Source organism: Ogataea angusta, assembly GCF_019207475.1.
Source record: "Ogataea angusta isolate 61-244 chromosome Unknown 61-244_NODE_7_length_650817_cov_90.064852, whole genome shotgun sequence".
NCBI classification, from domain to species: Eukaryota; Fungi; Ascomycota; class Pichiomycetes; order Pichiales; family Pichiaceae; genus Ogataea; species Ogataea angusta.
This window is the reverse complement of record NW_025065221.1, coordinates 609,740-627,187: the sequence shown is the minus strand read 5'-3', so window position 1 is coordinate 627,187 and position 17,448 is coordinate 609,740. Positions and strand designations below refer to the sequence as shown.

General features: G+C 52.7%; 11 protein-coding genes across 11 annotated transcripts; 5 read left to right on the top strand and 6 right to left on the bottom strand.

Moving 5' to 3' along the window:
• Positions 1–860: 860 nt before the first annotated feature.
• On the top strand, positions 861–1,679 carry KL928_003827 (uncharacterized protein; the record flags this gene model as incomplete). Its single annotated transcript, XM_043204457.1, has 2 exons — positions 861–1,140; positions 1,459–1,679. The coding sequence occupies 2 exons, from the start codon at positions 861–863 to the stop codon at positions 1,677–1,679; spliced, it is 501 nt and encodes a 166-aa protein (XP_043059269.1).
• A 168-nt stretch (positions 1,680–1,847) lies between these two features.
• KL928_003826 (uncharacterized protein) lies at positions 1,848–2,476 on the bottom strand (the record flags this gene model as incomplete). Its single annotated transcript, XM_043204456.1, has 2 exons — positions 1,848–2,294; positions 2,429–2,476. 2 exons carry the CDS (start codon positions 2,474–2,476, stop codon positions 1,848–1,850), a joined length of 495 nt encoding a protein of 164 aa, XP_043059268.1.
• A 186-nt stretch (positions 2,477–2,662) lies between these two features.
• On the bottom strand, positions 2,663–7,876 carry KL928_003825 (uncharacterized protein; the record flags this gene model as incomplete). Its single annotated transcript, XM_043204455.1, has 1 exon — positions 2,663–7,876. The coding sequence occupies one exon, from the start codon at positions 7,874–7,876 to the stop codon at positions 2,663–2,665; it is 5,214 nt and encodes a 1,737-aa protein (XP_043059267.1).
• A 92-nt stretch (positions 7,877–7,968) lies between these two features.
• Positions 7,969–8,337, top strand: KL928_003824 (uncharacterized protein; the record flags this gene model as incomplete). Its single annotated transcript, XM_043204454.1, has 1 exon — positions 7,969–8,337. One exon carries the CDS (start codon positions 7,969–7,971, stop codon positions 8,335–8,337), a length of 369 nt encoding a protein of 122 aa, XP_043059266.1.
• Positions 8,338–8,432: 95 nt separating this feature from the next.
• Positions 8,433–8,711, top strand: KL928_003823 (uncharacterized protein; the record flags this gene model as incomplete). The annotated part of the gene is made up of 1 exon (XM_043204453.1): positions 8,433–8,711. The coding sequence occupies one exon, from the start codon at positions 8,433–8,435 to the stop codon at positions 8,709–8,711; it is 279 nt and encodes a 92-aa protein (XP_043059265.1).
• A 197-nt stretch (positions 8,712–8,908) lies between these two features.
• KL928_003822 (uncharacterized protein) lies at positions 8,909–9,452 on the bottom strand (the record flags this gene model as incomplete). The annotated part of the gene is made up of 2 exons (XM_043204452.1): positions 8,909–9,275; positions 9,355–9,452. The coding sequence occupies 2 exons, from the start codon at positions 9,450–9,452 to the stop codon at positions 8,909–8,911; spliced, it is 465 nt and encodes a 154-aa protein (XP_043059264.1).
• A 516-nt stretch (positions 9,453–9,968) lies between these two features.
• On the bottom strand, positions 9,969–10,604 carry KL928_003821 (uncharacterized protein; the record flags this gene model as incomplete). Its single annotated transcript, XM_043204451.1, has 2 exons — positions 9,969–10,264; positions 10,445–10,604. 2 exons carry the CDS (start codon positions 10,602–10,604, stop codon positions 9,969–9,971), a joined length of 456 nt encoding a protein of 151 aa, XP_043059263.1.
• Positions 10,605–11,172: 568 nt separating this feature from the next.
• KL928_003820 (uncharacterized protein) lies at positions 11,173–12,888 on the bottom strand (the record flags this gene model as incomplete). The annotated part of the gene is made up of 1 exon (XM_043204450.1): positions 11,173–12,888. The coding sequence occupies one exon, from the start codon at positions 12,886–12,888 to the stop codon at positions 11,173–11,175; it is 1,716 nt and encodes a 571-aa protein (XP_043059262.1).
• Positions 12,889–12,998: 110 nt separating this feature from the next.
• Positions 12,999–14,084, bottom strand: KL928_003819 (uncharacterized protein; the record flags this gene model as incomplete). The annotated part of the gene is made up of 1 exon (XM_043204448.1): positions 12,999–14,084. One exon carries the CDS (start codon positions 14,082–14,084, stop codon positions 12,999–13,001), a length of 1,086 nt encoding a protein of 361 aa, XP_043059261.1.
• A 78-nt stretch (positions 14,085–14,162) lies between these two features.
• Positions 14,163–16,058, top strand: KL928_003818 (uncharacterized protein; the record flags this gene model as incomplete). The annotated part of the gene is made up of 1 exon (XM_043204447.1): positions 14,163–16,058. The coding sequence occupies one exon, from the start codon at positions 14,163–14,165 to the stop codon at positions 16,056–16,058; it is 1,896 nt and encodes a 631-aa protein (XP_043059260.1).
• Positions 16,059–16,121: 63 nt separating this feature from the next.
• KL928_003817 (uncharacterized protein) lies at positions 16,122–17,447 on the top strand (the record flags this gene model as incomplete). Its single annotated transcript, XM_043204446.1, has 1 exon — positions 16,122–17,447. One exon carries the CDS (start codon positions 16,122–16,124, stop codon positions 17,445–17,447), a length of 1,326 nt encoding a protein of 441 aa, XP_043059259.1.
• Position 17,448: the final 1 nt, after the last annotated feature.

The following is a 17,448-nucleotide window of genomic DNA, read 5'->3' as shown; positions in this document are numbered from 1 at the left end:
TTCCGCGAATCTTCCTTCAGCCAAGGCCATTGCACCTTAATCGTCGTTTCCTCGAAAAACTCGTCCGAGACACTGAGCGGCATGCCACATCGTGACGAAAGACAGAAAATCGTTCGCCCTGACCTGGTAGTGGTCTCTGAGAAAATCCAGACTGGCTTTCAAGATTCTTCTTCCTGTGTACTGGATGGAGTACCAATCATGAGCACTGTGCGGCCATAATGTGGTCGAAATCAGTACCTTCAGTCGATTTTCCACGCGCATCATAAAGAAGCACCGCGCCTCTCTCGCTCGAACAGGCCTTTCGATACGTTTCGAGCGCCAGCGACGGTTCCTGGGCACCGGAAGTCTCTACCAGTATTAGTTGTACTTCCGGACCTCGTCCAGAAATCTAATGGTATGCCTTTGCGAATAATGCTTCCTATCTACAGATACGACGGGAAGAAGACCACCATTCCGTCCGGAGTGATATTGATAGCAATGTGCCGTACCAAGCTGAGGTCATTTCCGGCTTCAAACTGCCACGAGTTGGCCACATGATCTGAGTCTTTGGTGACTACTATCAGCAGAAACGATTTTCTATCCAGAGTCACGTTATACGACTACTGGAGAATGGTCTCGAAGTGCAGCATTATCGGATACATTTTTAGAGGTGATGATGACTGAGGAGCAGCGCTCGAAGATCGGCTTCATTGCATGGACGCGTCAAGACGCGCAACTCGTAAAATCAAGTTTAGAACGGTGGCATTGTCTGTCTCCTACGGCTCAAGAATCAGCACAAACCCGGTGTCGCAGCGCTCGATATCATAGGCACTCCCTGCATTGCTCCGGTAGACGTGACAGTAGTGTTACGCAAGGATAGAATGGTCCAGAATATATACAGGTCAGCGGCGGGGCTCGAACTTGATGATCTCCTCGTAGATGGCCCACGCAATCGCCGCGCTGAAGGCTTTCCTGCCGATCCGGAGCGAGATACCGTCAAACAGACGCGTCCAGTGGCTGGCTACCAGAACGCGGCAGGTCTGCCAGAACGTCGGGCACGTGTGCGGGCTGAGCTGCATGTTGGTCTTGATCGTGTCGAACGGCGACGTGAGCGCGGTGGCCATGCACGCAGCCACCAGAGCAGAACACGAGTTGATGGCCGTCGACTTTGAGGTGGTGTAGAGGTGTGTGGGAGAGGCATCTGTGTCGGAGATGAGCAGCGGTGCCCAGCCCTTGCATTTTTGGTAGAATAGCACATACAGCCCGGCGTAGGGGCAGTCACGCAGACAAGTGGCGCCGTAGCCGCGGAAAAAGCCCGCGAGGCCCTCGTTTTTCAGGATCTGTTTCGTGGCGTCGGACAGAGAAGCGTACTGGTACAGACTGGACTCGAAGCGTACTTTTAGGATGGTGATGGGCATTGTGAGCAGGCCGACAAGGCCGCGGGTGACTGCGCCGGCGGCCAGGTCGAGCGACGACGAGAGTTTGGGCAATTTCGACGACGAGGGCAGGGTGTCTGTCTGGGGCTGCAGTTTGACGAGGCTGGTGCGCACGGCGTTCAGGGAGGTGAGGTAGAGGGCGGAGCCGATGGACGTTCGCAGCGCGCTGGGCAGCGTGCCGCGCCAGAGCTCGAGCGGCGAGCGGATCTGGGCAACGACGTTTCTGAAGGAGGTTTTGTCCTGCTGGATCCGCGTCTTCAGTAGGTCCAGCGGCTGCAAGCATACGGCCGACGTGAGGCCGCCCGTGAACCCGGCAATGAGGTGCGTGTAATTGGAGGGAGATCTTTCCATCAGACGATGGAAAATATTTAGTATTTTAATTACGGGCTGGAAAAATATTTAACGTCGATACCAAATACTCACTGCCTGGGGTCAGAAATCCCCGCCGAAGTCTCCGCCGCCAAAGTCGCCTCCTCCACCACCAAAATCGCCGTAGCCACCTCCGTTCTCGTAGATCACCGTGTCGGGGGTCATCATCTCGCCCAACAGCAGGCCTCCGAGCGCACCTGCTCCCAGGCCTCCGAGCATGCCCATGCCACCCAGCCCGCCAAACCGGCTTCTGGACGACTGGTTGTAGTTAGCAGGGTATTGCTGGGGGTATGGGGCGGGCTGTGCGTAAGGAGCTGGTTGACCGTATGGAGCGGGTTGACCGTAGGGAGCGGGCTGCGCGTATGGCTGTGTATATTGCGGATACTGTTGAGGGGCGCCAACGTGTGCGGTTTGGGGCTTTGCGGTGGACGGCAGGTTGATTCGGGACCCGCTGCCTGCGCTCTGTGCGGCTGGCTTGTCGACCACTTCTGAGTATGGAGGAGGGGCCTCCTCGCGGGGCTCGCCGAAACTCGTGCCCTTGGGGGCGTCCCATTGCGATTTGCCTGTTGATTCGTCGACATAAAACCATTCTGGTGTTAGACGCGAGTGGGCGGCTACTTACCATTGTATGTGTCGTCCCAAACGGCGACCCAGCCTTTGGGGACGACTGGCTTGTTGTTTTTGTTACCCATGGTGAAACGGTGGAAGAAGCCAAAATTTATAAATTGGAGATTATATAAGCGTGGCGCAAGGACATGACATAGTGTCACGAAAGGGTGGCAATCATTTATGTATAGGTTTTATCGTCCAGGGTAAAGATTATCAAACATATCGTATTATAGGTATCTAGATCATATTAGACAAAGTAGACAAGCACATCAGATGAAGTAAACAAGTGCCAGGAACCCGAAGAGCAGCGAAGTGGTTGCAGAACGGGCTGCGCCACCTTCGAAGGTGGCCACCGAGCTGGCAGTGGCGGAAGAGCCGGACGCACTGCTCGAGACCGTGCTGGTGTAGAGGGTAGATTGGCTGGCAGAGTGAGAAGTGTCACTGCCGGAAGCAGCAGACGAAGTTGTCTGCGCAGAGGACGAGCCGGAGTTGGTGCCGGAGCCTGAGCTGGAGCCTGAGCTGGAGCCTGAGCCGGAATCTGAGCCGGAATCTGAGCCGGAATCTGAGCCGGCGCCGGAGGCAAAGGCAGAATCTGAGCTGGAGCTGGAGCTGGAGTCCGAGCTAGAATCGGAGGAAGAATTAGAGTCTGAGCCAGAGTCAGTTGCAGTTCCCGTAGCAGAGCCAGTAGCAGAGCCAGCTGCAGAGTCAGTTGCAGAGCTGGAGCCACTGGCTGGTGTAGAGGTGTTCTGGGACTCGGAGGCCGTGGTTTGGGCGTTGGCCTGGCCGGCGACGGACGCGGTGTTTGATGCCGCGGTCAGTGGCTGAGAAGCGGTAGCCTGGGAACCTGCACCTGTGGTTTCTGGATCGGAGCTGCCAGAGCTGCCAGAGCTGCCACCGGAGCCAGAGCCAGAGCCAGAGCCAGAGCCAGCAGAGCTAGAAGTGTTTTCGGAGCCAGCAGAAGAGGGGTCGGAGCTGGAAGTAGAGGCAGTGTCAGAAGCTGTGCCTGGGTCTGCAATGCTCGAAGCTCCTGGGTCAGCAATGTTTGAAGCTCCTGGGTCAGCAATGTTTGAAGCTCCAGACGCTGCGGATCCAGACGTCTGGGACAAAGAGTCTGAGCCGGAGGTAGCAGGGTCTGTGGCAGAGCCAGTAGACGAGCCAGAGGCGTCCGAGGCTCCAGTTCCAGTTCCAGAGGCCGATGTGTCACTTGAGGTTCCTGTGGAGGATTCAGTGGAAGAGCTGGAGGAGCTGGAGGAACCAGAGGAGTCTGCTGATGCAGACGCTTCGTTGGAGTTGTTAGAGCTAGTGGAGCTGGCGGAGTCGGTGGAGGAATTTGTAGAACCGGCTGAGCTATCAGTAGAGCCAGCGGAAGGATCTGTGGAACCTGCAGATGACGTGCTCGATCCCGTGGAAGCAGTTCCTGTAGAGGAGCTAGAGAGTTCCGTAGATGAGCTAGAGAGTTCTGAAGATGAGCTAGAAAGTCCTGTAGACTCGCTCGCAGTGGACTCTCCCGTAGTGCCAGTTGAGGACCCTCCGGTGTTGGTGGAAGATCCTGCAGATTCGGAATCCGTGGAGCTTGGGTCGCTGGAGACTGTGGAGCTGGTGCCGGTGGAGGTAGTGGAGTCCGTAGATGTCTCAGACGAGGCTCCTGAAGTAGCTCCTGAAGTAGCTTCGGTAGCTCCCGTGGAAACTGCCGAAGAAGTGCCGCTCGAAGCTCCAGTTGTAGCTCCAGTTGTAGCTTCCACAGAGGTAGAATCAGTCGATGCTGTGGTAGCTTCGGTGGATGCTCCCGTTGAAGCTCCAGAAGCAGAGTCCGTTGAAGCTCCAGTTGTAGCCTCCGAGGACTGTGCCGTAGTCTCAGACTGCGCGCCAGAAGTCGTTGTGCACGTTGGGCAGACCGTGCTTGATTCCGAGCTGCTGCTTGTGCTCTCAGAGCTGGAAGTGCATGTAGGACAAACTGTGCTGGTGCACGTTGGGCAGACAGTAGAGGATGAAGTGCATGTAGGGCAGGCGGTTCCGCTCTCGGACGTGGCTGAGGAAGTCGAGCTTGCAGAGTCTGAGCCAGAGGCCTCTGAAGATGTGGCGTTTCCGCTTCCTGACGTGGCTGAGGTGGAGCTGGTGCTGGATGCAGTGTCTGTGGCCGTGGTTGTCGCACCAGACGAGGCTCCTGTTGAGACGGCAGACGAGCTGGAGCTCTCTGATTGTCCGGATGTGGATTCGGAAGTCGTGGAGGTGGATGCGGTACTGCTCTGGCTGCTGGTACCTGATCCAGTAGAGCTGGTTGCAACGGTAGCCGATTCTGGCGCCGGCGAGACCAAGTTGCCAGAGGAGGCGGTAATGGTGTTGAGGCTGGTACCGGAGGAAGAGGCAGTCGAAGTAGCGGCGGATGAGGTATTGAAGTAGCCAGAGAAGCTAGAGCTGAGGTTGGAGGCGGAGCTGGTGTCGGAGCTGGTGTCGGAGCTAGAGCTAGAGCTGGATGCGCTGCTTGAGCCCGTTAAAGTGCTTTGGCCTGAGGTTGCTGTTTGGTCAGAGCCGCTGGTAGCACTGGAAGAGGATGCGCCGGTGATTTGGTTAGAGCCGCTGGACGGATCAACGCTGGATGTGGCGCTGGTCTGGCCGGAAGCATAGTTAGATCCACTGGAAACAGTGTTGCTAGAGCCACCAGATCCGCTGGCGTTGCTGGATGAGCTGCCCCCTCCGCTAGACGTTGCCGTGAGGGAGTTGGAAGAGCCACTCGAGGCAGTGTTAGGGTCGTTGGATGTTGCACTGGAACCACTGGAGCCATTGGAAGCAGCACTAGATGTACTGACCCCAGTGACCTGGCTTGAAGCGCTGTTGGAAATGGTGCTGGAGGCAGCACTGGAGACGTTACTCGAGGTGCCGGTAGAAACACTGGAAGCTCCACTAGAAACTCCACTAGCTCCACTAGAGGCACTGCCAGAAGCGGTAGAGACAGCAACTGAACTAGAGCCGTTCGACACAGCACTGCTGGATGCACTGTTCTGGCTGGATGTTGCAGTTGATGCTCCGGCAGTTGAGCTAGAGGCGCTCGAACTGTATCCAGAAGTGCCTGTTGAAGCAGAGCTGGAGCCATAGGTGGATGCACCGCTCGTTGCAGTAATCTGGTTAGAGCCAGAAGCACTGCTGGAGACGGCAGACGACTGGCCATTAGCAGTGGTGGAAGCAGTGGAGCCAGACTGGCCAGCTGATTGAGAGGCGCCGGCCGTACTGGAGGCTCTGGCAGAAGCGTTGCCGGCACCTGAAGAGCTTTGGCCAGACGAGGAAGCAGAGTTGGAGCCAGACGATGCGGTGGTCTGGCTAGCGCTGGCACTGGAGGCACCACTTGTAGCACTGGAAGCACCGCTTTGGATAGCCCCGCTGTTGTTGTAGCTGGAGACGCCTGACGCCTGACTAGCGCTGGAAGCATTCGAGGCCGAGTTTTGGCTGGAGGCTCCGCTCTGAGCAGATGTGTAGCTAGAGGCACCGGTTGCAGAGCTGGAGCCAGAAGCTGTCGCAGTGGAGAAGCCACTAGAAGCACTGCTGGATGCACCAGAGCTGCCAGATGAGGTAGAGATGCCAGAAGATCCGCTTGAAGTAGCACTGACTTGGCTAGAGACTCCGGATGAGCTGGAAGCTCCACTGGATTGGGTATTGGAGACAACAGACGAAAGACCAAGGGTCTGGCTCGAGGCGCCAGATTGACTTTGGTTAGAGCTGGTTGCAGTAGTGCCGCTGGTGCTGGAAGAGCCGGAGGAGCCAGTCGAAGTGGAAGCGCCGCTCGATTGCCCAGTGCTAGCACTGGAAGAGCCAGATGCACTGCTGTAGCTGCCACTGGAAGCACCGCCAGAGGTGGTGGCTGCTTGGCTAGAAGCATTGGATGCGCTGTTTTGGCTGCCGTAGCTGGAAGCACTGGATGTGCCTGTGGTAGAAGCGCCACTTGAGGCCCCCGTAGAGCTGGAAACGTATGAGCTGGTGTTCAGGACACTGGAACCACTGGAACCATTCGTTGCACTGGCTGCACTAGAAGCAGAGCTCTGGCCAGAAGATGGACTGCTCTGGCTAGAGACTCCGCCGGAAGCACTGGAGCTTCCGTAAGACGAGGATCCAGCACTAGCCGATGAAGCGGAGACTCTGCTGGATAGAGAGCCGGAGCTTCCAGAAGCACCACTGGATGGTACAGTAGCGCTTGCGCTCGAAGCATCGTAGCTAGATGCTCCGCTAGATGCACTGGTTGCTCCACTGGCAGAAGTGCTGCCTGCAGAGCCAGACGAAGTGGAAGCTGAGGATCCATTGGAACCAGTCGAGCTAGCCTGGCTTGAGGTCACCGGGACAGAGCTGTAGCTAGCAGAGCTGGAAAGTCCTGAACTCAACTGAGAGGAGCCAGACGAAGAGCCGGAACTCTGTGAGCTGGAGCCAGAAGACGTTCCGCTGCTGGCTGCACTGCTGGCCGATGCACTGGATCCTTGGTTGGAGGCACTGGTAGACTGGCTTGAGGCGGACGATGCGTTAGAAGCGGCGCTGCTTGCGGTGGCAGAGGCAGAGCTGGCAGAGCTCGAGCCATTACTTGAGCCAGAGCTGGAACCAGAGGTAGCAGAGCTAGAGCTCGAGCCATAACTTGAACTAGAGCTGGATGAGCTTGAACCAGAGCCAGCAGAGCTTGATCCAGAGCTGGCAGAGCTAGAAGAACTGGAACCTGAGCCAGTAGAGCTTGATCCATAACTTGAATTAGAGGTGGCGGCGCTTGATGCATAAGCTGAGCTCGAGCTAGCAGATATGGAAGAGTTGGAACCAGAGGTTGCAGCGCTAGAGCCATAACTTGAGCCAGAGCTAGCACGGCTAGAAGAGCCAGATCCATTACTTGATGCAGAGCTGGCAGTGGTGGCAGAGTTTGAGGCATTACCTGAAGCAGAGCTAGCAGAGCTGGATCCGTTTGAAGCCTGGTTGGATGCCGAGCTTTGGCTTGAAGCAGACCCGGAGATTGTTGTCTGGCCGGAAGTCTGTCTGGACGAAGAAGAATAATAGCTCGAAGCGGCAGTCGACGATGCAGACCTCGTAGTTGACGCCGAGAGGCTACTCAAGGTGGAACTGGATCCCGTAGAGGCCGATGACGAGTTGCTGTAGCTGGTGTAAGAGGTGGCAGAGCTGGCAGAAGAAGATGGGTTAACTCCGTAGCCAGAGGAATAATTGACCGACGAAAGCGTCGAACCTGATTGCGTCGAGCTGGTAGACTCGTCGGAGGAGGAGACAGACGAGGCAAGCGTCGACGAGCCGGAAACAGTGGACGACGCAGAATCGGTGCCAGTAGAATCTGAGTCGGTTCCAGTAGAACTTGAGTCGTCTGACACAGGCACACAGACAGAGTACCACTCGCTTTGGTACTCACAGTAGTAGTCGTCGCTGCAACATTCGGTTGGGCCAACCCAGAGAATACCTCCACACTGGATGCCGTCAAGACTGCACCACCAGTCTGCGGCAGAGGCCGACATTGCTAGAAGCAGAGCCGAAAACACAAGGTGGAAAAGCATCTGAGTATCTAGGAATTTGCAAAGTTGGAATGGTGCTGCAGAGGTGGGAGAAAATGGAGCCTTTTTATTCACCCTCCAAGATAGACATCGGAGAGTGCGGCTCGCTCAATGCTGCTGGAAACGAGCAGGTCTTGGGGCTTGTCGAGCTTGAGAGACAAGCAAAATGTTGGCACCCAAAGGATGCGTTTGCAGGAAGTATAGAAAAACGCCAAACGCATCTCCCCATGCATGATTTTTTTTCATTGTCAAGCTGCATTTCTGTCCCGTTTCCGCAAACGCTAGCTAGCCGAGACCCTAATCAAACAAATGATCTGCGTCCAGCACAAAAACGGAAACATCCCAGATTTCTGGCTGTATGTAACACATCTTCAAGCCTCGGCGCGCTTGCGAGCCCACAATCCGGGCTTCACCAACCAGTGTAGTGCTTGCTTCACCCTTGAACCAAAAGCAATTCTATTTCCAGAATAAGCGTGGGGGGGTCAGCTAAAAATTTTCTATTCTTGTTGCCAGGACCGGCATGATATGTTTTCAACAACGCAAGCCCAGCAATGAGATGGATTCGACCACAGAAACCAGTCAATTGACACAATTCCAATACCAGTCACTGTGCCATCTGCAACCTCCTACACATGTCAAGACGGCGTCCGGTATGGTCTTTGGGCTCTCATGCAGCGAACGTTGTCGAAATCAAATCCATAAGTTTGCCGCCTACTACAGAGAATACGAGATAGCCGATCGCGAGGCTGAAACCGGTGGGAATACGCGGGATTTTGTTCTTTGGAGTTCGCCCGCATGAACATGCATATCCTCGCGCATGGTCTAGCGTGCACCGAAACTGTATGGAAACCAGTCAGATTCGAGCACTGCGCAGCCTGCATACAAACTTTTCCACGAGTCACTAAGCACCAATCAGCTGAAATTCTGCAAATTTCAATTACCCTTCATATGTATGTGTAGTCTGTAAATGCCACGAATTGGGGCTTCTCAGCCCGATTATCCTCTAGAGCCAAGCGTAACCTTGGCCCAGTCCACGCCCGGGTCATCGCCAATTATCTTACTGCTCAGCCGTGTTGGGAAATACTTGCGTCCTACAATAGCAGCTCTATGCAAGTCACAATCAAGCAGACTTTCTCTGTGGGCTTGTTTCATTTCGTCGTCCACATCGTAATTGAAATTCGTGGCGCCCTCGCTGCGCACGCTCACTGCAAGATGCTCAGCTTCGCCTGTCCAGGTCATCCGGCGTAATGTGCCCAGAATCTGCGCAAAAGTTTCGTTCGACCGAGTAGGGCTCGGGTAACGGAAATTGTAGTATGCAAAAATTCCATGGTGTGTTTCGTACGTCCCGTCTCCGCCGTAAGCCCTTCCCTTTTTCGCGGGCCTCGCCGTGCAGATGTCTGAACGTGCTTAGCTGGGCCAGTATTTGCAGAATTGGGCCGTACTCGCTGGCGTACGACGATCCCGATGCCACTGCTGATGCAAAGCTCACCTGAACAGCGGTCTTAACTAGTCTGTCTTGCGCAGCTTGCTGCATCTCCATCTCGTACGCGCTCGCTGCGTGCCCCAATCGGAATCGCTCGCCGTATCGGGCAACCAGCTTTGCTGTGTCCACACATTTGCGCTATCGGTCGTGACTGTATTCTTGAAATTCGAGGCCGAAAGCAAAATGCTTGGAATTTGTTACAGTGCAGCAGATTCTTCTTTTAGCCGCTTCTGCTCGTCCGAAGCCCGCAGGTCGTTCAGACCCGGCACCTGCTCAATTCCTCCCAACATCTGCGCCGCTGAGCACCCGCGGGGCGTAGCTGTGGCCGCTGCTGACGATTGCGCTGATGCTGTCGCTTGTCAAGGTCTTCACCAGCACGCTCAGCTTGTCGTGGTTGTCGAACTGTCTTTTAGAGCAGCAAAAAACACAGATCGAGCAGCCGTTCAGAGTTCCAGTTCACAGCCACGTCGTCAGGCAAACTGTGCAAACACACCGTCCACGAGATCCTGCCCGTGCACAGCTTATTCTCGTTCTCGAGCAGCAACATGGATTTGTTTCTCGCGCAAAAGTTCGTCAGAGTGTCGCTGTCTCTGTGAATCGGCCATCGACAGCAACGGCAAGCACTAGTGGTCTTCCTGTCTGCTCTGGTTCTCCAGGAGCTTTAGTACACGCTTGCACGCGCTTGTACAGCACCTGCCTGCCGTTGTCGCCCAAGGTTTCGTTCTTGTTCCACCGCTGCTGCTTCTGGCGAAAAACTGTTTTCCAGCCCTTCGTCCGGAGACACCGTATAGTGGAAGTAGGGAGCGTCCAGAATGTACTTGTCGGTGCTCTCTGTGAGCAGGGCGTTGCCGCGGGAAGCGCACTCCTCTCTAGGCCTCAGTTGACGCGCCAGTGGATCATAGCGTCGCATTTTGCGCCCGCAGATCCGGCCCTCTTGGGCCTCTGCACAGCATCTCTCACAGTCGCAGTAGGCTATTCGGCAGTCTCGACCAGCTTCTGGCACAGCAGCAACGAGTGGCCCTGAATCAGCAGGTTCGACACAGCCGTACCAAGGTCTGCATGTCGTTGTCGGCCACAGTATCTGGCCAACGAGCCCTTGTGCTGTCTTGCCAGCGGCAAAAGCGGTTCACGGGGCCCAAGGCGTGCAACCCTACGTTGCGCCGTTGGCCAGATGGTACTATCTGGCGTGGGAACCGAGCAGATCCTCATACACCTGGTTCGTCACCTTGGCCTGGGCCCCGCTGGAGTTGCTGAGCGAGGGGTAGATCGTCTCCTGGAACTTGATCCAGCATCAGTTCCCAAAATCCAGCATCTGGCCCTTCATCTTGTTTTTCAGCCCTTAAACACGGCTGACCGGCCCGGTCCTTGGTCCTCTCGTGCTCCAGCCGCTAGTTCTCCTGGTAGAAGTCGTTGTCGCATAACGGCAGGTTCAGCCTCGCACCCAAGGATATGTCCATCAGATTGAAGAAACCTGTCGGACTGGTGGTGGCAAACGGGAAAAACGTGTAGTCGTCGCGGTCATGGCGTCCATGAAGCTGGCGAGCGATCTGTAGAGCATCTTGCAGATAGGGTCGCGCACGGGGTATTTCTTGAACGCGCACAGCGTGGCGTGTGGTAGCCCCGCGCTCGCAACTAGACTTGTCTTTCATGCCATGCGGGAAACGTTTTTTGTGTCCTGGGGGTTGCACAGAGTTAGTCCCCGCGTGCTACAGGAAAAATCGACGCAGCCAAAAAAAAAAAAAATTAGTAGAAAATAAAATAAATTGATAAGTGGTATCTATTTATTTTCAAGGCTGTTCTCCTCGATAAACCATGTACTTGCCGTTGCCGCAATAGCCGTCATCACGATATAAATGAAGACAGCATGACAAGATGAGTCGTAGGCAGATATGACTGCATTGCGGGCAAATTTGGGACACTTTGTGTGGGCGTAAATGGTGCTGTGCAGTGCCTTATCTATAATCTGAGCGAGTTTTTCGGGAGAGTTGAACTCTGGAGGCACGTTGCTGAGATTGGAAAAATTGGCGCGCAAGTTCCGCGATAAGAACCCCTGCAGTATCGCTGAGGCAATCGACACGCCAATCGTTGATCCCGTAGATCTAAATCCGTACTGGATCGAGGTCACGAGAGCCTGCTCTTTGGTAGTGACAGAGGAGATCATGGCAATCAGGTCGACTGTGATTACGGCACCAGTACCTAATCTTGACGGAATCAGCACTGCGTACTCAAAAAACGAGCTGCTCTCCGGTTTGAGTATGTACACAAGCATGCTTCCCAGAATTGCAAGAAGTCCGTAAATGTGCATCGCGACTCTGTATTTTCCAGTTTTTTTAATTCTGTAACCGGCATATAGCGACCCCACTGAGATGGCCACTGCAGCTGGAAGCAGACGTATTCCGCTCTCCATGGACGACATATTTTTCACTGAAAGCCAGTAGAATGGCACATAATAGATGATGGAAAACACGTTCATTGAAGTGAACCAGCAGTTCAATGAGGAGCTAAGGACGGTCTTGTTGGCCAGTAGCTGGACGGGAATGACAGGCTCGGCGGCCACCTTCAGCTCATAGAAGTAGAACAGTGTCATGAAAATGGTACCAGAGGCCAGCAGAGCCTTGAATTCCAGACTTGAATAGGCAAACTCCTTGCCCCCTGAAGAGGCAGCGTACATTAAAAGCAACAATGACGCCACTAGCAGTAAGGAACCGGCAAAGTCCATCGTCTTCACCTTTTTCCAAACGCCATGGCCCTCCAGTCCACGACCTGGCGAGCCCTTCGGTAGCTCCAAAAAGAAGAGAACGAGCACGGCAGAGAGGATGCAGATAGGCACTTGGACCAAAAATGCTGACCTCCAGCCAAAGTAGTGGTGGAAAAATCCCGCAACGACTCCGCCACTCGCTGTTCCAAAGCCAAACGCTATATTCATATAGCCCTGGTACAACCCTCTTTGGCGAGTAGGGATCACGTCTGATAACGTGATTGTGGACAATGTGTTGAAACCACCACCTCCGATACCGGTGATGAATCTTCCAAAGACGAGAACCCAGAAGGAGCTTGTGATTCCACAGAGCAGACACCCAAAACCAAACAGCACAGTACAGATGATGGTGATGCTTCTACGGCCAAAGATGTCGGAAATCTTTCCAAATAGTGGCTGGAAGGCAGCGCAGGCCAGCAAATAGCTCGTTGCGAGCCACGAGGAGTTGGTGAGCTCGTTCAAGTCGCTGGATATCACACTCAATAAAGTCGCCACAATGGTGGCGTCCAATGAGGACAGGAACACATTGACAAAAAGGCAGCACAAAATAATTCTAAGATGTGAGGGTGATATTCCGCCAGCCGGTTTTTGAAGCTCTACGGCGCCGTATTGCCCAAAAGACGCCAGGGACGACTCATCTGTGTTGTCGCCTTCAATATCTTTCGCCAACTCGCGAGCCACAATGGCGGCAGACCCTCCCGAAGGATCTTGTAAAAGCGGTGTTTCTTCCAGCATTGAAAAATAATAGATAGCGAGACTTTTTCGTTTTAATCATGAAAAAAAAATATCGCAGCTTCGGCGATCAATTTCCATCTTTAATTAATTATCCGATCTTAAAAATTCTGCTATATATTATATTTCACAATCGACTTGTATCCGCGAACAGCCTCATACAAATCTGTAGGAAGGATATACTCTTCGGCACTATGGGCTACAAGAATGGAGCCTGGACCGTACAAATACCGCTTGGCACTCTTGCCCTTGAAGTAAGGGATATCGGTAGCGTAGGAACATGCCACCAATTCAAAGCCCGGAACGTCGTGGTCCAGATATTGGGGTTCCAGCATTTGAACTATCGAGTAGGTTGAGTGAGGAGTGGAAAAAATCCTGCTGACAGTCTGATTAACCAGCCCAATGTCCTCTGCCACCCTTATGTAGATTTCTGCCTTTGCAGATGGGGCAAGCAGATTCGCCGCCAACCCGCCATGAAAAGTGCCGATGTTAACGGAGGTTGGTCCCAGAAGACTGGAATAAGGAAACTCTTGTTGCAGAAGGTGCCCAATCCTCTCCAGCAGGTGTTCAACAGCACTGAAACCCTGTTCAGGGTATCCTGAGTGACACGAGACGCCCACGGCATTAACATCAAAACGGAAGTTTCCCTTGTGTCCAACACTGAGCTTGTTGTCTGTCGGTTCACCAACAATAACTGCGTTTGACCAGGAAGCATTGAGGCCGTTAACGGCAGTGAGAGAGCCTACCCCGTTGTATTCTTCACCCACAACGAACAAAAGAGCCAAGTCTCCTTCACGGATGATTTGCTCGTCCCAAAGCTCCAGAAACGCATACACCTGGGACGCAACGCTCCCTTTGGCATCGCAGGCTCCACGCACATGGATTTCGTCTCCTTCCAGATGGTACGGTATTTTCCCAGCAGGATTAGTGTCTATATGAGAGGTGAGCAGCACCTTAGTGTTCCTTTGCTCTCCCAAATAGGCATAAACGTTTTCGCGTCCCTCTTCGACGAGCTGCAACTCAACGGTCAGTCCCTGGGCAGATAGATAATCAGCCAGATAGTGCACCACGTCGTACTCGTTCCCAACCTCGGAGTCAATCTGTGTAATCTCCTTGTGGAACTCAATCAGCGACCTTGCTTTCAATGGGACTTGTATGGCAACTGCAGTCAGCACGCACAAAAAGAAGGCCCAAAACATAGCTGGCTTACTTTTTCATCTCGCCGGATTTTATTTACCGGTACTCTATCTAAAATATTTCCATTTTCATTTCATCATATGGAAAGAAGACGAGCTACGGTGACGTGTCTAAAATGTCGATCAAAGAAGATCAAGTGCGACGTCAGCGTCTCACACCCTTGCTCCTCGTGCAAGAAGCACGGCTTTGAGTGCATCAGATTCGAAAAAGACAGACGCAAGGAGCGACACGATAGTAAATATATTGAGTCGCTCGAAGAGCAGGTCAAGCTGCAGAAGGATGTCTTTACGCAACTTCAAAGGCACTGTACAGAAATTACACGGCTCATCTCTGAGAAAACAGTAACTCCAAGCACTGTTCCCAATCTGACAGAAGACAAGGAAGATAGAAATGCGCTTTATCCTTGGACAGAGTCGTTTCCGCAGTACAAAAACCAGTCGCTCGCCGTCTACGGACCCACAAGTATATTTGATAGCGTTTCGATCCCAAACTCTGAAATGGACGAGGTCGATCAGCTGAAGCACCTTAATTCCAACTCTGAAATACTAGAGTGCATCAAGCTGTTTTTCCGGTGGCTTTATCCCGATATGCATTATTTTCTTTATCGGGAGGCCTTTCTTTTGGACTTTTTTCATCCAAAGATTGACTTCTCATATTGTTCGAAGGAGCTAGTCTTTGCAATATGTTCCATCGGCTCGCTGCTTTCTGAAAATGAGCAAATCAGGCAAAAATCAAAGACCTTCTACGATAGAGCACGCCAGAGTCTATTAAATAAATTTGATCATCCGACAATCACTTCTTTGCAAAGCTTTCTGATTTTGGGTTTGTACGACATCTATAACGGACGCAATAACGGAGGCTGGATGCTCACAGGAACTGGATTACGTATGGGTTTCAATCTTGGTTTCCAGCTAAGTCCAAAAAGCTACCATCCAGAAGCCAACGAAGAAGCCAACGAAACAAATATCGGGATCCGCAGCCGTGTTCTCTGGGGCTCTTATGTGGTGGATCATTTTATAAGTCTTATCCTAGGCCGTCCCAGTGTCCTCAAGATGAGCCAGGCTACAATGGAAGAGTCCAACACCATGCCAGACCTGTACTGGATCAAAGAATTCACATATACCGATCCGCAAAAGGCCGGTGACACACCAAAACGCATTGACATAGCCAACCCTCTGAAAGCAACAATCGGTCTCATAAATATCACAGAAGGCATGTTGCAGGATATATTCACGGGCAGCGGCTTAAAAGAGCAGTCGTTTCAGCTGTCAGATAAATTGGCACTTCTTGAAAAATATAATCGACAGCTAGTCCAATGGAAGGAGTGTCTGCCATCAGAAATCAGCTGGAAGACTGAGCAGTTGCTTGAAGAGGGTACAGATCCCACCAAAATGGGACTCAAATATTATTACTATATTGTTGTTCTGTGTCTCAACAGACCCTTTATCAGCCATCGAGAAAAATGTCCACAATCAGTTTCCATCTGCAAATCCGCCATTGATGATCTCTACATGGCGGCGATGACATTTACAGGGTTGCACGGCTACAGTCGGTGCTCGATCCTGATTATTTATTCTTGTATCTTATCGGTTTCTGTTATCCTGCTATCATCTGGGAAAAACGTTGCAAAATACCTGGAAGAGAATCCTGGGGCCGGAGCACAATTTTTTGACTTCATGGACGTTCTGTGCAAATCCGGCAAGACCTGGAAGCTGGCAGAGAAATCCTACACCATGATTCGCTCGCGACTGCTTAATGATTACAGCTACGACTACGATCTCGGCTATGCGGCGCATGTCCAGGCCTCGCTTCCTCAACCAACGCCTATGAGCCAAACTCCCCGTGGTCCAAACCCGCTGGACAGCACCTTTGGTGGTCCGCCACTATATATGACCTCTGAAGATATTGATATTTGGGGCTCACTGTTTCCCGACTACGATCTCGAGGGATCGTTGGACCCGCTTATCAAAAAATAATTTCGGATTTTGATAGCCGTTGCATGAAATATAAAAAGCTGTATTTGGCGTAAGTTGTCAGCAATGACCGTCGGAAGCAAAATTGAACCCTCTGACTTCTGGGAAAAGGCCGACAGCTGCCTTCTCAAATATGGAGGCGAATTTGTGAGAGAAATCATAGTTGGCTCAAAAGGCCTGTATGTGTACACAAATAAAGGTAGAAAAATCCTCGATTTTACCTCCGGCCAAATGTCGTGCTTAATTGGTCATTGCAATAGCGAGATCACAGAGGTTATCACATACTACGCCAGAAATCTAGATCACATCTTCTCCGGCATGCTATCTCCACCGGTTGTGGATCTTGCTTCCAAACTGGTCTCCCTGACTCCTGAAGGACTCGACAAGGCCATATTTCTGAGCACCGGAGCAGAGTCCAACGAGTGCGCCATCAAGCTGGCCAAAACATTCACCCAGAGATTTGAAATTGTCGGTCTTTCGCTATCTTGGCATGGTATGACCGGAAATGCTGGGTCCTGCACCTACCAGTCGGGAAGAATCGGCCATGGCCCAACTGTGCCAGGCCAGCTGATACTGCCGGCTCCAAATGAGTACCGCTCAATTTTCAGACATCCAGACGGGTCCTACGATTGGAAGACAGAATTGCTTTATGGGTGGTCTCTTGTTGATGCCGCCTCTGTTGGATCTCTTGCTGCGGTGATTTTAGAGCCTGTGCTCTCGTCTGGCGGAATGCTCGTCCTTCCGGATGGCTACCTTAAGGAAATGAAACTACAGTGCGAGAAGCGTGGAATGCTGCTTATTGTTGATGAGGCACAGACAGCCATTGGCCGTGCAGGATCCATGTTTTCGTGCATTGATTCCGGTGTTGTCCCAGACATTTTGACCTTGAGTAAAACTCTTGGAAACGGGCTTCCTTTGTCTGCCGTGATGACTTCCAACGAGATAGCCAAGGTGACTGAGGAACGGGGATTTCTATTCTACACCACCCACGTCAATGACCCAATTCCTGCTGCCGTTGGGTCAAAGGTGTTGGACATTGTGCTGAGAGAGAATATGGTGCGAAACTCCGTTGAACGCGGTGAGCAGTTCAGAAACGGACTACGAGACCTGGCAAAAACGTTTCCGTGGATTGGGGACGTCAGAGGCAAGGGCCTGATGTGCGGGATGGAGCTGGTGAAAGACCGCAAATCAAAGGAGCCTTATCCCGAGCTTGCATCGAAGTTAGCAACTAAAATGATGGAACTTGGGCTTTCCGCTAACTTGATTGCAGTCAAGTCTTTTGGCACCACGTTCAGAATGGCGCCTCCTATTTCCATCTCGGAAAAAGAGATGGATGAAGGGCTGGCAATAATAAAAAATGCATTTACGGCTGTTGTGACCGAAGGTTTATAGT